The 16,231-nt window shown below is 42.1% G+C and overlaps 1 protein-coding gene across 1 annotated transcript; it reads left to right on the forward strand.

Moving 5' to 3' along the window:
* TBP (TATA-box binding protein) lies at window positions 1-16,103 on the forward strand. The gene is made up of 8 exons (XM_083732767.1): window positions 1-619; window positions 6,212-6,444; window positions 8,983-9,308; window positions 10,297-10,384; window positions 13,471-13,562; window positions 13,756-13,923; window positions 14,884-14,978; window positions 15,331-16,103. The coding sequence occupies exons 2-8, from the start codon at window positions 6,391-6,393 to the stop codon at window positions 15,408-15,410; spliced, it is 903 nt and encodes a 300-aa protein (XP_083588893.1). The 5' UTR covers window positions 1-619; window positions 6,212-6,390; the 3' UTR covers window positions 15,411-16,103.
* The last annotated feature ends 128 nt before the right edge of the window (window positions 16,104-16,231 follow it).

A 16,231-nucleotide genomic window follows, 5' to 3' on the forward strand; every position in this document is an offset into this window, starting at 1 on the left:
TCCCATCCGCGCCAGCCAGCCAGCCTGGCCAATGTTCAGGAGTAATGGCAGTTGAAAAGTGCAGCAACATCTTGTTTTCGCTTTCCCCTGTTTCGTGGGGGGGGGGGGGTCTGCTTCTGCCGTAAAGGTCGAGGCAAGAAAAAAGACTTGCAGTCAAACGGGAACACGGGAGTCAGACACAGCACTGCGCTGAGGGTTGGAGGCCAGCGTAAGGGGGGGGGGTCAGGAGCACCTTCGCTTTGCTTGGAATCCCTTCTTATCCCTGCGGTGCTCTGATCTATTTGCCTAGGCGAGTAGCAGGCGGCTTTGAGCGCCGATGCCTCCTAGAGAGGAGCTGCGCTTGGCATCCCGATGCTCATGCTCACCCCTCCTCCCCTTTATGCCCCTTTCCTCTTTGGGGCACGCCAGCCGCGCTCGGATTCTTTCGAACGCGCCTGCGCGTTCCTTCCGCTCATTTTTCTCCCCACCCCGCCTCCTGGCCGCTGCCGCCCTCAAGAAAGCTGGCGCCCGAGGTAACCGCCGAGCGGCGCAGCGGCTGCTTCGGATGACGCGGAAGAGGCGCGCCGCTCGATGAAGCGAGCGAAGGGGCACAGCTCGGCTCGGGAGAACTTCTGGAGCGGTAAGTTGCCGGTCCGCCAGCGTCGCCCTCGAGGGGAAGGGCAGCCCTGGGAAGGAGCCCAGAGCCGCTGGGCTGAGGGGGTCGGAGGAGGCGGCGCCGCTACGACTGTTCGTACCGCTACGGGCGGCAGGCAGGGCTTTCTCCATCCCACTCCCCCTTCCCGCCCTTCGGACCCGTAACGTCAGAACGAGGGTTTGGCGGGTCTGTGGGCCGCGAGTTGGGCCCGGTAGCTTCCCGCCCGCCTGCCTCGCTCCCGCTTTTCCCTCCAGCGGAAACGCGGCCGGCGGGGAGGGGCGCCCTTCTCGACACCTCTTTCCCGGCGCTGCGGGATGGCCATGTCGCCGGTCTCCCGCCTCCGCCCGGCTGCGGTTTCTGCTGCCCGTGCGGTTTCCCAGTCCATGGGAACTAATGAGCTAGCGGCCCTAAGGTAGGTTGCTTCTTCTCGGCCACATGTGCTCCTCCTGCAGCTCCTCCCGATTCTGTGCATGCTCTCTGCTTGGAAGCAAGTCCCACTCCGCTGAATGGGGCTCTTGCATCGTTGTAGGAGGTGCTCAGAGGGAGAGAGGAGAATAATCACCTTTCTGGTTCTCTGAACGTTTTTCTGCAAGTCGTTTTAGCACACACGATTCCGAGAAGCACTCGATGATTCTGTGCAATTTAGGAAGCTGTCCTGGTCCTTTGCCATCCTAAAAATGTTTCGCAAGGAAGGGCCAGTGAAATGTACGGTAGTTTGCTGCATTACTCTTTAACTAGTAGCAATGAGTCCAAAATGCCATAGTTAACTGAAACAGGTTACATTTCCGTAGGCTCAAGATCACGGAATCATAGAATTGTAGGGTTGGAAGGGACACAGAGGATCATCTGGTCCAACTCCCTGCAGTGCCAGTCAGATGCACTGATCCATTGCTAGGCAGTTGTTGCTTAGGTTATAATCCTAAACGTACTGGCAGTTAAGTGCCATTTGAACTGTTGTAGTGTATAATAGATATCAGTGAAACTCAACTATTGGGTGGTTGATGTCAGTCTCTTTAGAAAGATATTTAATTGTGAAACCTGCAGTGGCTACTTAACTGTCTTGAACTATTTCTCCAGCTCTTTCACATATATTCCTATACAAACATAACTTTCTCTAAACATATGAATAGAGGGAGCTGTAGACCACAAGGAGTGGTGATTGACTGTGTTCATTTTATAGGAGTTTATACATGTTTTTATTTCTGCTTAGATGTCAGTATTGTGTGTGTGCACTGTTAATGTATGTTGAATGTTTTTTGTATTTGATGAAAGTTATAAATAGAGGATGACAAAGTCAATTTGCAAACAGCTGTAATATGCAATGGTTGCACTCCTTTACACTCGCCTAATTCTTTCAATCTTGACGTGTTAAATGCTACCCACACTTATTATGTAGCAGTATAACAATAACTGCAGGTGTATCTGCAGCTGGAAAGATTATCCTGCTTTGACACCGATATATTTGTGGCATTTGGCAAGACTATTCTAATCTCTGGTGTAGTTCTGTGTCAGTGGAATAAAAATAGTGCTGTTTGGGTGGCAGCCTTCAGTGAGTACTTCTATAAAACACTTCTTCAGGAAGCAAGGTTTGTATAGCTTCATTACTGAAGCAATATAGTCCATTCTGTAAAATAGCTTATTCAAAGTATTGATGTATGGAGGTGCTTCACAATGTTTCTGGGTTGTTTTTTACTAGGCCTTTAAGCTGTTGGTTTCTGGATGAAACAATCATTTCCTGGGATGTTGACAAATGATGCTACTAGATCAGAGGTTTCCAGATTGTGGTCAGTGGAGCACCCGTGGTCTGCGACATGTCTGCATTAATTACTCATACTGATTTTTATTTTTATTTTGCTGCCTTTATTTCTTATATTAGATTGTATTACAACTTGAATTCTGTGGAGTTCAAATTGCAATAAAATACAGGCAAGGTTGGAATAAATCAAAACACACACACACAAAATGCATAGTACCACACATTCCAGTTGCTACAGAAAGCAAAAAAATCATTAAGTGATCTGCCAAGGCCATAAATAATTTTCAAGTAGCCCATTGGCTGGGTTGGGGAAGCGCGGAATGGAAACCACTATACTAGATAGTGATGTTCTCGTGGTGTTCATAATCCCTGAGCAGCCATGCTGGAATCAAAGATCTGTGTACAGCAGCTTATTTTATCCAGCCACCAGCCAGATGCTTTTGGGAAGGCTGATGGAGGGCATGTAGGCATGTTGTCTCTTCTTCCAGGCCACTGTTATTGGGAGGCAGGCTGCCTCTCAGCCTGTATGATCCACATAGAAATGATTGGCTGATAGCCATTGATAGACTTGTCCCTCATAAACTATTGGTAGTTGAATCCTTCTTTAAAGCAAGCTGAGTTAATGCTGAGTTGTAGCAGTGAATTTTATTGAAGTATAGTACTAGTTTCTCATTTCACTGAATCTTCTTCCAATCAGTTTTTTTAAGGGTGTCCCAAACCCAAGTGTTAGGTGAACGAAATGATATACACTCTTTCATTTTGTCCACACTATGCATACTTTTATAAATGTGTATTGTGCTACACCTTTTACAGTTATACAATTTCTTCCCAAGATGGGACAATCAGAAACCTACATAGTAGTTCAAGTGAATATATGCAGCCATATACTTGTACCCATAAATTATAATATTGACAGTTTTTTAACTGACATTTAATATGCATACACGGAACATACGTTATTTCTTAATACAATTTAAAGTACATTTGTTGTTGTATAGTCGTTTAGTCGTGTCTGACTCTTCGTGACCCCATGGACCAGAGCACGCCAGGCACTCCTGTCTTCCACTGCCTCCCGCAGTTTGGACAAACTCATGCTGGTACCTTCATGAACACTATCCAACCATCTCATCCTCTGTCGTCCCCTTCTCCTTGTGCCCTCCATCTTTCCCAACATCAGGGTCTTTTCCAGGGTGTCTTCTCTTCTCATGAGGTGGCCAAAGTATTGGAGCCTCAGCTTCACGATCTGTCCTTCTAGTGAGCACTCAGGGCTGATTTCCCTAAAAATAGATAGGTCTGATCTTCTTGCAGTCCATGGGACTCTCAAGAGTCTCCTCCAGCACCATAATTCAAAAGCATCAATTCTTTGGCGACCAGCCTTCTTTATGGTCCAGCTCTCACTTCCATACATCACTACTGGGAAAACCATAGCTTTAACTATACGGACCTTTGTTGGCAAGGTGATGTCTCTGCTTTTTAAGATGCTGTCTAGGTTTGCCATCACTTTTCTCCCAAGAAGCAAGCATCTTTAAATTTCTTGGCTGCTGTCACCATCTGCAGTGATCATGGAGCCCAAGAAAGTAAAATCTCTCACTTCCTCCATTTCTTCCCCTTCTATTTGCCAGGAGGTGATGGGCCCAGTGGCCATGATCTTCGTTTTTTTGATCTTGAGCTTCAAACCATATTTTGCACTCTCCTCTTTCACCTTCATTAAAAGGTTCTTTAATTCCTCCTCACTTTCTGCCATCAAGGTTGTGTCATCTGCATATCTGAGGTTGTAGATATTTCTTCCGGCAATCTTAATTCCAGCTAGGGATTCATCCAGCCCAGCCTTTCGCATGATGAATTCTGCATATAAGTTAAATAAGCAGGGAGACAATATACAGCCTTGCCGTACTCCTTTCCCAATTTTGAACCAATCAGTTGTTCCATATCCAGTTCTAACTGTAGCTTCTTGTCCCACATAGAGATTTATCAGGAGACAGATGAGGTGATCAGGCACTCCCATTTCTTTAAGAACTTGCCATAGTTTGCTGTGGTCGACACAGTCAAAGGCTTTTGCATAGTCAATGAAGCAGAAGTAGATGTCTTTCTGCAACTCTCTAGCTTTCTCCATAATCCAGGGCATGTTTGCAGTTAATGTTAAAGCCAATATATTTCTACTTTCCTTTAGTAGGGAGTAGGTTTTATTGAAATCATTGGACTTATTTCACAGTAAACAACCTTAGAATTGCATTTTTGCTCTCTTAAACTCACTCAGTTTTATTGTGCAGTTTTGATCTATTCTTTCCATGTAGGCGTTTTTGGAGTTTGCCAGCCTTTGGCCATAAGCAGTCATCAATAAACAATTATTAAGGGATAATGTTCTCTCAATACAGGTGCATGCACGTGACTTCTCAAAATAGTTTCACACTCAGTGATACAGCTAGACATTTTATTATTATGTTTCCTCACAATTCTTGATGTCTTATTTTATGTTCATTTCCAAATAACCCATAGCATGGATTTTTGCCTTTTTCTTTCCTGACATGCCCTGAGTTAGTTTCATTGAGCTGCGCAACACAACCCCAATATTTTTTCTGGTTACACAACCAGCATTAGAAATGACACCTTAAACCTATGTTGTGGTTGCCACCACGGAATATCTAGGCACCATAGTTTTTTTAGAATGAGACTTATTATTAATAATAATAATAATTCCATTTCTATGCCACTTTATATTTTAAAGCAAAAATCTCAAACAGGTTGATAACACATTAAAGCATCAACTAAAGCAATCCAGTATAAAGCAAATTCAAGTTTCAAGGAAAACATTTCAGATCCTTTTCTAACTGCTGCCTACTATTCAGCCAAGGGATATAATAATCAGTTTCAAGCTTTATTCCAAGAAGGATCTCTTGATGTAAAAGGTCACTGTCATGCCCCTTTTAGAGGAATGCTCTTTGAAGGATGACCTTGAGCTCTCCAAGGCAAACATTCAGGAGAAGCATCCTGTATCAAGGGACTGCAAGGCAGAGCAGGGGGATGCAGACACTTCAGGGGTCACATCAACCCACCCTCTTCTCAAGTTAGCTAGCTATTTATTTCTATTTTCAGTGTGAAAAATGTTTATGTAATCTGATACTTATTATTTACTTGTTGCACTCCTGATTTTGGCTTTTTGCTTGTCCTGGCCAGGCCGGTGCAGTGGCTAGTATGTTGAGTTTGGACCTCCAAATCATTTCTCAGACAATGAATGTCATCGAAAGACCTTAGGAATAACACTCTGTCTCAGCTGAAGCTCACCGTCTATGGGGTATACAGAGTAATAAAATAATAACCTCAGTTTGCTTATTACTTAACATTCTTTAAAAGTTCAGGTATGACCAGAATAGAAATTTTAAGTTGCAGGATTACTGGGTCAAAGAAGAAACCAAGTTGTAAGTACTTGATTTCTTTTTAGGTATCGTTATTTTCCTTCCAAACTGAGCTATTTGGGTTGGGTAGCTAAACTGATCGTGTATTCTCCTTTGTCCTGCTTCAAAGGTAATTGTCATCACAGATCTCATCTGTCTGTTAGGCTTATGCTTTTTGCTTACTTCAAAAACCAATTTATTCAGTATGTGGGAGATCTGAAAGGGGATTTGTCATTGCAGATTCTTAGAACTGGCACCCAAAAGCTATTCTGCAAGCAGGCCCATGCATATAATACTGGAAGAAGCACACTTAACAGCATTGTTTGGACAACAGAAATACATTTTGTGACTATAAAATACAGCAGTGTTGTGTGTTTCTTAATTTTACTGCAAGGCATGCATTTCATTAAACTTGTTTCTCTCTTTCAGACTTATGATCCTCCTCTTAGACACTTGGAAGCTGAAGTCCTTTCAAATATGTCAAGACAGGCTGCATACCTTGTTGGGATGCTTTAGGAAGTGACTCTCAAGGCAGATGGTGTGAAACTGCTTTTCTGGACAGGGTTTCTGTAAATACTTGTCACTTGACTGGACACCGGACTGCTGCCATGGATCAAAACAACAGTTTACCACCCTACGCCCAGGGTTTAGCATCCCCTCAGGTAAAGATGTGCGAATTTTGCAGCTTATTAGGAAACACAGATTTCAAAATTATTTACCCAGTGAAAAGTGATGCAATGTTGTAGGCACTAGATCTTCCTCCTCTCATTATCTTTTTTCTTGGTGGGCTTGCTTCAAACTCTTTTGAATCACATCTTATCTATCTATCTATCTATCTATCTGCCTGCCAAGATTACAGGGTGGTTTTACCTCTCCCTTCTCACCAAAGGCCAGAACATGCTCTGGCCCTACCTTTTGCTCTGCCTCTTCAGTGGCCTCAGTGAAAGGGTAGTTGGCAAAGGAGGCAAGAAATACCACTGGCCCTTATTACAGCCATTGCCCCAAGTGGCGGCATGCTTGCTGATGGAGCAGTCCCTGCCACAAACTTACTACAGCCTCCTTCAACGGTAGCCAAGAATGCTTTTCTTGGACCCTCTCTGTTTTTTTGGCTCTCTGGAAGCCAGTTCCTTGGCAAGAGCTGAAAATATTGGAGGCACTTCTTCCCTTCCTGCTTCAATCTTGTTTACTTTTGAGTGGGTGAAGCATTAAAGACACAGACTCCTCCATACTGACTTCCTACCTACCCAAACTCAATGTCCAGCATTTTGTGTCTTTGATGTACCCTTGCCCTGAAAGGTGTGTGTGTGAGAGAGAGAGGGAGGAGACTCTTATTTCATTTAATTTCAAAATATAGTCTCAATTTATAATTATGGTTTAGACTTGAATCCTTTTTCAAAATATCTCAGTTAAAGTGAACAATGTGTGTCTAGATGGTTATTTGTATTCTGGAAATTCCGAACTCTGCCCCCCCTTCTGTTGTTTTGTAATTTTGTCATAATGCAATTTGATTGAAGGGAACAATAAGCAAACAATAGTTTGTTTCTTTATTTAGAGTATTTATATACCATTTTCCAGGTGGACTTCACATAAGATTATTACAACAATAAGCATCCCCTTCTTAAAAAAGAAGCTGCAATAGAATGGATGGGACAACTTGTTTAGAAAAAACTGTTACCGCTTCTTCTCCCCTCAGGGCAAGATGGTCCTTCAGACATCCCTGTGGTGAAAGTTGAGAGAAGGGAAAGTTGCAAAACACTGCAGGATTGCTTAAAAAGAACCGTTCTGCATACTTGGAATTTGCTGATCTTTCTTTAAAGAGTATGACATGTACAACTGAATTTATTTTAATTAGCTTCAACTAGTAATTCCCAAACTGTGTCCCAGGCATGGGGTATATTAGTGTGCCTTGAGGGATACATTTTGAAATAATAGATGCAATTCAGCATTGCACTCTTCTCGTTGTTCCACCTGCAAAAGCATTTCAGCTTGCTAGACAGAATGATCCCACCTCTCTCTCTCAACCTCCCCAGAGCCAATGTTGGGGCATCCTTCAAATGCCATTCTAATAATAATTTATACGTCATAGATAAATTTTTAACTTCATTATTCAATACTTCACAGGCTAGAATTAAAAAGTCAGTAGGTTTAAAGTCCGTCACTGCTAATTGCACAGATCTTTTTAAAAACGAAAGTAGAAAGCTCTCGGAGTCTTCTCCCCCGACGTTTCCCACCAACTCACTGATAAGACTATTAATTTTGCTTTCCAAACGACTCTCCCCCTTTTCTCTATCTTTATAGTCCTTATACTCCCTATAGTCCTTTAGAAGGCAGTCAAATAAATTATCAGTTAAATCCGTTTGCATTGACTTACGTTTTTGTTCCGCTCTGAAGATTGTTCTTGTGTGTAGTTTAAATTCCAGGCAAGGCTGACCTCCTTTTTTCCACCTTACCCACTTCGAGTTGGCTCTAATCCATATATTTGTATTTTAAAAAGTCCCAATTTGGTTTCTTAATGTTTGAGAGCTGATCGCTTCTGTCTGCAAGCTCGGAGTTTCGCTCTTGAGGGATAGAAATGGCTTCCCGCTGTCCGCTTCTCTACCCTGCTGCTCTCGTCGCCTCCAAAAAAGAGGCTACTTGGCAGCCGGAGGATAAGCTCATGGACCGTGCCAGGACCCTGCCCTTTGAATATCCTTTCAAGGGTGTTTGGGGGGCAGCGGCGCTCTTGCAGCACTCCCTTTTCCCCTCAAAAGCTGGATTCTCTCAGCACTGAGGAATCCCGCTTGCTTTCACTCCCACGATCGCCGGAAGCCTTCTAATGAAAGCGTATTTGAGAGAAATCCAGTTTTGATCAACCCCCCCTTTCCTTTATTATAGTAACTGAATGTCAATTTCAGCCCTATTATAAGAGTCCAAGTAAAATAAGGTGATAACAATGCCTTGGAGAATACACATGGTAATATACTCATTCTGGAGGATTCTAGCTACTGTTTCAGTGCAATCCTGTGCATGTTTATTCAAAGGTAAAGCACATTGTGTCCAGTGGGTCTTACTCCCAGGTTAGTATGCATTGGATTGCACCATTGGTATGAAAATAGAATTGGCTGTTTTTAAAGCAACTTCACTAATACTTAATCCTCTTCTTGATGGTTCAAAAACATCTGTGGTCGGTAGCATTCTCTAATTCTCTTCTCTTTTTTTAGGGTGCGATGACTCCCGGCATCCCTATATTTAGTCCCATGATGCCCTATGGCACGGGGCTCACACCCCAACCTGTTCAAAGCACCAACAGCTTATCTATTCTGGAAGAGCAACAGAGGCAACAGCAGCAAGCAGCAGCACAGCAGTCCACATCACAATCCACACAGGGTGCATCCGGTCAAACGCCGCAGCTCTTCCACTCCCAGACACTTACTACAGCCCCTTTACCAGGAACCACACCTCTCTACCCCTCTCCGATGACCCCCATGACCCCAATAACTCCTGCAACACCTGCCTCTGAAAGCTCTGGGATTGTACCACAGCTACAGTGAGTGTGTAGTCTTCTCTTCTCCCTCCCATGACCCTGCAATATTTTTAAATAATGACTGTAAGCTCCTGTAACCTTCTGATCTTGGCTAGCAAATCTATCTATTTTGATTGACTAGGGCCAAGCAACTAGTGTTAAGCAGCAATAATAAAGTACCTTTTAATGGCAGCTACTTAACTAAAAACCACTGAATAGTTGACATATCCCTCGCTTCCCGGACATCTCAAATAAGCCTCACAACATTTGCAAAAGATGTTCAGGCTTTAGCTCATGTTTTGGAATGTGGAACCTCTTAGGAATGTGACAGCTATAGAGTTCCTCTGCATCCCTGTGTTCTGAACTGGTTCACAGATGGGGAGTTCATGAGCACTCTCAATTGTTTGATTGTTCTTAGACAACAGGATAGGCTATAAGGCAGGAGGTGCCCCTAATATGTTGACCATAAACTGTTAATGCACTTCAATGTGGGACTGAATGGGCTGCTGTAGTTTTATGATAGTTCAATTCTTTGTTGTGTTCAGAGACAATACAATAGCACCCTTCAAATATTTGTCACAGCTCTGATGGACCAAACGTATTTCCTGCTGTTCCATAGGATAGGACCCAAATCAATGGGTTCACTGTGCGAAAATGGAACAGTTCATTGGGGTGTAGTAGACTTTCCTTTGTTGGAGATTGAGTGTGTGTGTGTGTGAGAGAGAGAGAGAGACAGAGAGAGACAGAGAGAGACACAGAGAGACAGACTATTCTTGAAAATATATATTCATAATAACTGTAACCATATAAATCAGTAGGGTGTGTTTACATGAAAATTGGCACGAGACAGTAACTCACGAGTCAAAGTTATCCCGGTTGTAAATCTTATAAGGCTGAGTTGTGTCCTGGTATTCTAGTTTTTATTTGCTTAAATGCAATTGCATAGTAGGGGATACATTCAAAATTTGGGGAAAAATCTAGCTTGCCTAGCATGTCTTTGAATTGTCTTTAGGAATATTGTGTCTACAGTGAATCTTGGTTGCAAACTGGACCTCAAAACCATTGCCCTTCGTGCTCGAAATGCTGAATACAACCCCAAGGTAAGATATAACGAAGAGTCGATAGCCATTTCTGATGCTTCTGTTTCTGATTGCCCATGGGTCCAGCATGAATCTCTTTTAGCTTTCTCATGGTTGGGGAGCCCCCAGTCTACAGGTCCCAAATTGGTCTGTGGGGCTGTTTCCCCAAGCCAAGCCCACCTGCCCCACACCTGACATCATATGTCAGGAGTTGGACATAGGCAGTTCCACTAGAACAAATAATTCACCTGTTGGATAGAGTTTGGCAATTTCCTATCTTTACTCTTTAAAGAAGGTAAAACAATAAATCTAGCAGAATTGGTAGAAAGGATGCAAAAGTCACTTGCAAAGGTATTTCTAAAAGGGAAGTGACAGTTTTCACCTCTCCAAAAGCTCCTTGGCAAAAGTAATATTTTGAGTTGTCCATATTCAGATGGTATGTGAAATCAGTTTAGTGTGTGAGAAGTGAGCCTTGAGCTCACATAATTCTCTCCCTTTCTCCTGGGATGACTGCAAGGAGTGGAGAATCTTTCCTTCCCATTTTTGCTTATTCAGTTTGTGCTTTCTGAACTGACAAGCTGTCATTAATATCGACTATGATTAGTTTGAAACAAGTCAACAGAGCCTGGGGTTAAATAAAAAAGGAAAAGGTCCATGAAGTTGTGAGGTATTGTATGGTGATGGGAAGGGGAGTATTTTTCCTAGTGTTTACCAGTTCATTTTATTTTTTTTATAATATAATATTTTATTAAGTTTTTAAAAAATAACAACATACCAAAAAAAAAAAAGAAAAAACACAAAAAACACAAAAAATACACAGAAAGAGAAAACAAAAATCCCTCTTTTTAATTTCTTATCTTTGATTCACTTATTTTCCTGACTTCCTCACGCCTCCCTTTTTTGTATCCCAGTTTGACAATTAATTTAGCAAATTCAAATCCTGCTACTTTACCCTTAAATATTTTACCTCCCAATTTTATAAACTCAAATTTCTCTTGTCACCAGAACCCCTTCATATTATTTCAATGTCATCAACATTCATACATTTTACAATGCTTCTGTAAATAAATTTTAAATTTCCTCCAATCTTCTTCCATCAACTCTTCTCCCTGATCTCGGATTCTGCCAGTCATTTCAGCCTTTACCAGTTCATTTTAAAGGATTAGTGGTGGAGAATGCAGTCTTTCAACTGTCCAGGGGAGTTATGCACCTGTAAAGAATTGTTGGGGAAACCCAACTTCCTCTGCATCCTATTTACTGGAGGGAGAGGCACAAATGGATAAGACTGGCACTTCTGTTCTGCTAGATAACTGTTGCTCACATTTGGAGATTAGAGTCTCTATATAGTAAAAAATGATACTTTGTTGAAGAAAACTTTTTTTTAGTGTTGAATCTAAGGACGAAGAACCTGCTACAATAAAAATGTTATATAATGAAACACTTAAAACAATTTGTAGCAGAGTGAGCTTGCAATGCTCCTTGCAATATTTTTAACAAGCCTCCTGAATTTGGGCTGCAAAATGTGGCTTATATATCTTAAAAGTAGAAATGAGGGCTGTTTATACAGCAAGATAAATAATCCCTTTTGGAATGTGAGGTCCACACTCTTATTCCTGAAGTACCGTATTTTTCCTTCTATAACACGCAGATTTTTTCTTCTAAAAAGGAAGGGGAAATGTCTGTGCGTGTTATAGAGCGAATGTGTGGTCCCTGGAGCCGAAAAATCATGCAAAAATCAAATCGCAGCGCTGCACGCTGCACGGAGAAGCGAAACCTGAAAAGAGGAAGCAGCTGCTTTCCTGCATTCTGCCTCAGGGTCTTACTGCCCACCCCCCTCTGTTTCGTTGCTGTGTTTGCTGAAACGGAACAAAGAGCAGGGAAAGCCCCTCCCCTCCAGGCAAGCTCCGGTGCTGCTGCGGGAGAGGGAGAGAGAGGGGGGAGGGAGAGAGAGGGGGAGGGAGGGAGGGGGAGAGAGAGAGAGAGAAAGAGAGAGAGAGAGAGAGAGAGAGAGAGAGAGAGAGAGAGAGATGGCTGGCTTGGGTGGGGGGAAACTTTTGCCTTTCTTTCCTCCCTCCCGTTAAATCCCTCTCCTGCATTCTTAGCCAGCTGCTTCTCTGCACACCCCTCTAATGCCCCTTCTTTGTTTTTCCTTCGCTCCCCACTTAAAATGTGGTTACAAAGCATGGATCCTCAGGATCTTTGCATTGGGTCACCCCAAATTCACCATCAGATCACATAGCATGTCCATGGCTACAGCCTGCACCAAAAAAATCACGCACCCACTGTTGCCTGGGGCTGCAATGGTGCAAAAATGTGGTTAAAAAGCATGGATCCACAGGGATTCTCAGGATCCTTGCATTGGGTCACCCCAAATTCACCATCAGATCACATAGCATGTCCATGGCTACAGCCTGCACCAAAAAAATCACGCACCCACTGTTGCCTGGGGCTGCAATGGTGCAAAAATGTGGTTAAAAAGCATGGATCCACAGGAATTCTCAGGGTCTTTGCATTGGGTCAGCCCAAATTCACCATCAGATCACATAGCATGTCCATGGCTACAGCCTGCCCCCCCCCAAATCACATACCCACTGTTGCCTGGGGCTGCAATGGTGCAAAAACGTGGTTACAAACCATGGATCCACATGGATCCTCAGGGTCTTTGCATTGGGTCAGCCCAAATTCACCATCAGAGCACATAGCATGTCCATGGCTACAGCCTGCCCCCCAAAAATCACGCACCCACTGTTGCCTGGGGCTGCAATGGTGCAAAAACGTGGTTACAAACCATGGATGCACAGGGATTCTCAGGATTTTTGCATTGGGTCAGCCCAAATTCACCATCAGATCACATGTCTGTGGCCACAGCATGAAGCACAAAAATGATACATCCACTGTTTCATTCAGAATGTTTTTTCCCTTGTTTTCCTCCTCTAAAAACGATGTGCGTGTTATGGTCAGGTGCGTGTTATAGAGCGAAAAATACGGTAGTTGATTATAAATGCTTGCAAAATTATAAAGATGAGTATAGAGGTTGTTGCAGCTTCAAAAATTACTTATGTTTCTTGGGATTCTTGTAGTAACCACCTTTTTTTTTTGTATTTCAGCGTTTTGCTGCTGTAATCATGCGAATAAGAGAGCCACGTACCACCGCCCTCATATTCAGTTCTGGGAAAATGGTGTGTACAGGGGCGAAGAGGTATGTGAGTCCATGGAGTATCTGCCCATTAATCTCAATGCCCAGTATAGTTTTATTCTCATTTCACTTGGGGGTTGACAGTCCAGCTCCCCAAGCACATTTACTGCACACACATGCACCATATACAACATTTTGTTATTATTTACTTGGTAAATAATACTTGGTAAAATTACAGTGACTTCTTTTTCCCCAGTGAGGAGCAGTCCAGGTTAGCTGCCAGGAAGTATGCCAGAGTTGTGCAGAAATTAGGCTTTCCAGCCAAATTCTTGGATTTTAAGATTCAGAATATGGTGGGCAGCTGTGATGTGAAATTCCCCATCAGGCTCGAAGGATTGGTACTAACGCATCAACAGTTTAGCAGGTAGGTAAAAGGTTATTGTACCCAAGTGGTGAAGAAAACCTGCCACAAAATACAAGTGGATACGGCAACATGTTCTCTTGTTATTATCTCCGCCATTTTTTTTGTTAGTATGTTTAATCATTGCTTTGGATCTTCCATAGTATCCTGAAATAGGTGTATGCAAATGAGAAGGATTGCTTGTCAAGCTGTAGCCAATTTAGGACATTCTGTGGGTTGGATCCAGGTAAATGCATAGCAGAAGGCTGGTTAATTTCCCCACACCTCTCACCAAAAACCTTCTCCATGAAGGACAGGCATCCACAGAAATCGAGCAGAGGCACTTTCACTGCTCACATTTGCAAAAGGTGCATGTATCCAGTTTTTGGAGATTTCCTCTTCAGCAGAGTCCCCTGACCCCTGGGAGAAGCACTGAGTCAACTTCTGTCAGTGTCCTACTGCACACTTTTCTCAGATCCAACCCTGTATCTATAAAGTTTTGTAGACAAGAATTACAACACTTGAGACTTCTTCCATTTGCTAATATTTTATGATGTAATGATTTTATTGTATATAGCCGTATTTTAAATAAGCTGGTCGTTTACAGATAAGTGTCTCTCAAAAAAAGGGGGGGGGGAATAAACTGGTCTCCTGAAGTCTTGGGGACTAATGGTGTACATTGCTAGCTGAGTAGCCAAAGAAATCTGTATGAAAACCTTTTTAAATGTCAGCTCCCCATAAAGAGCTTGAATCAGGAGATGGTTCAACAGTTAGCTTAAGCCATATTTTGTCATTCTTATACAAAATATGTTGTATATTCTGCAGGAAATGTCTGCTTTGGTGTATTAGCCACAAGATTTAGTAATAACAAAAATTAACATGTGGCAAGAGAAATAAAATGACTTTCACTTACAGACATCTCATTCAACCCACACTAGCTTAAGTTTCATTTAAAGATTTTGCCTGTTTATTCTTTTCTTCCAGTTATGAGCCAGAATTATTTCCTGGTTTAATTTACAGAATGATCAAGCCAAGAATTGTCCTGCTTATATTTGTTTCTGGGAAGGTAGTTTTAACAGGTAAGTTACATATGACATTTCTGCATTGAGTTAAACTGTAGTGCCAACAGGGGTTCCTAAAAGTAATGATTTCATGAAAATCCAAATTATTTTAATGTCCACTTAGTCATTTTTTGAAGTGTTGGTGTTTTGGTATTGCAAATGTGCTACAACTTCTGTCGATGAACTCTTCTAAGAGTCTACAACTATGGACCAACTGCACAAATAAGAGATTTGAGCCATGCAGTTCCTCCCTTTTCCTGTCCACATTACAGGACAGACACCCTGCCTCATGCTCTGTAAAAAAAAGGGGGGGGTACATTGTAGTTTTTTTAAAAAAATGTGATTGTATAACTAATGCTTTTCCTTCTAGGTGCAAAAGTCAGAGCTGAAATCTACGAAGCATTTGAAAATATATATCCTATTTTAAAAGGATTCAGAAAGACAACGTAACAGTTCCTCGTGCTCATCCAAGACGTTGGGGAACATTTTTAAAGTTACTGATTATGGCACAGCAGTAAAAGGAGACTTACAGACTGTAGCATCAGGCCTTGGAACATTTTCCCAGTTAGTGCCTAATTACCAGATCTCCATGGGGAGGGTGTTTGTGTTACGTCTACACTGAGTTACCGTGAGTTGCTTCACTCGGCTCTCCTTGGAGAAACAACTCGACTTATTTATATTTCTAGCTTTTAAACAGTTTTAACATCTATTTTTTAAAAAAATCGGAAACCTTACGCTGGCAAATTGGTTAAACCGTGTTACTCAACATTTAACAGTTTTCTTACAGTATTCTTTCAACCATGAATTTTATAATCAAAAACTTTGATTCTACATTTTTAGACCACCTTTCACATTCCCTGTTTTCAGTATTCAGCAGGACAGAAAGTTGCTAATGAAAACTGATGGTTGTATATATATTCCTCTATTTGGGAAGCAATTTTTTGAGTTCTAAATGTATAAATACATGCTGCTTTTGAAAATTGGGGAAAGAATTTGAAGAGTAAAAGCCTGTGATTAACCTGATTGGCTTCTGCTGCTGTTTTAATGTGCTAAATGCATGCTTGTAGCTTTCAGTGTATTGAATTGGTTTTTATAAGATTTCTTAACAATCCAGTATTAAAGCAATGTGTTTTGCCTTTTAAATTACTTTCTGTGTGTTTCTTAAGTATCTTTAAAAAAAAAAGTTTAGCATATAAGCTATAGCTTAGTTCACACATTTTCTGGAACTGGTGGTCAATTCATGTAGTGGTAGGGCAGGCTTGCAGCCCTAT

The sequence above is a fragment of the Podarcis gaigeae genome, assembly GCF_964106915.1.
Source record: "Podarcis gaigeae genome assembly, chromosome: 3".
Lineage (NCBI taxonomy): Eukaryota > Metazoa > Chordata > Lepidosauria > Squamata > Lacertidae > Podarcis > Podarcis gaigeae.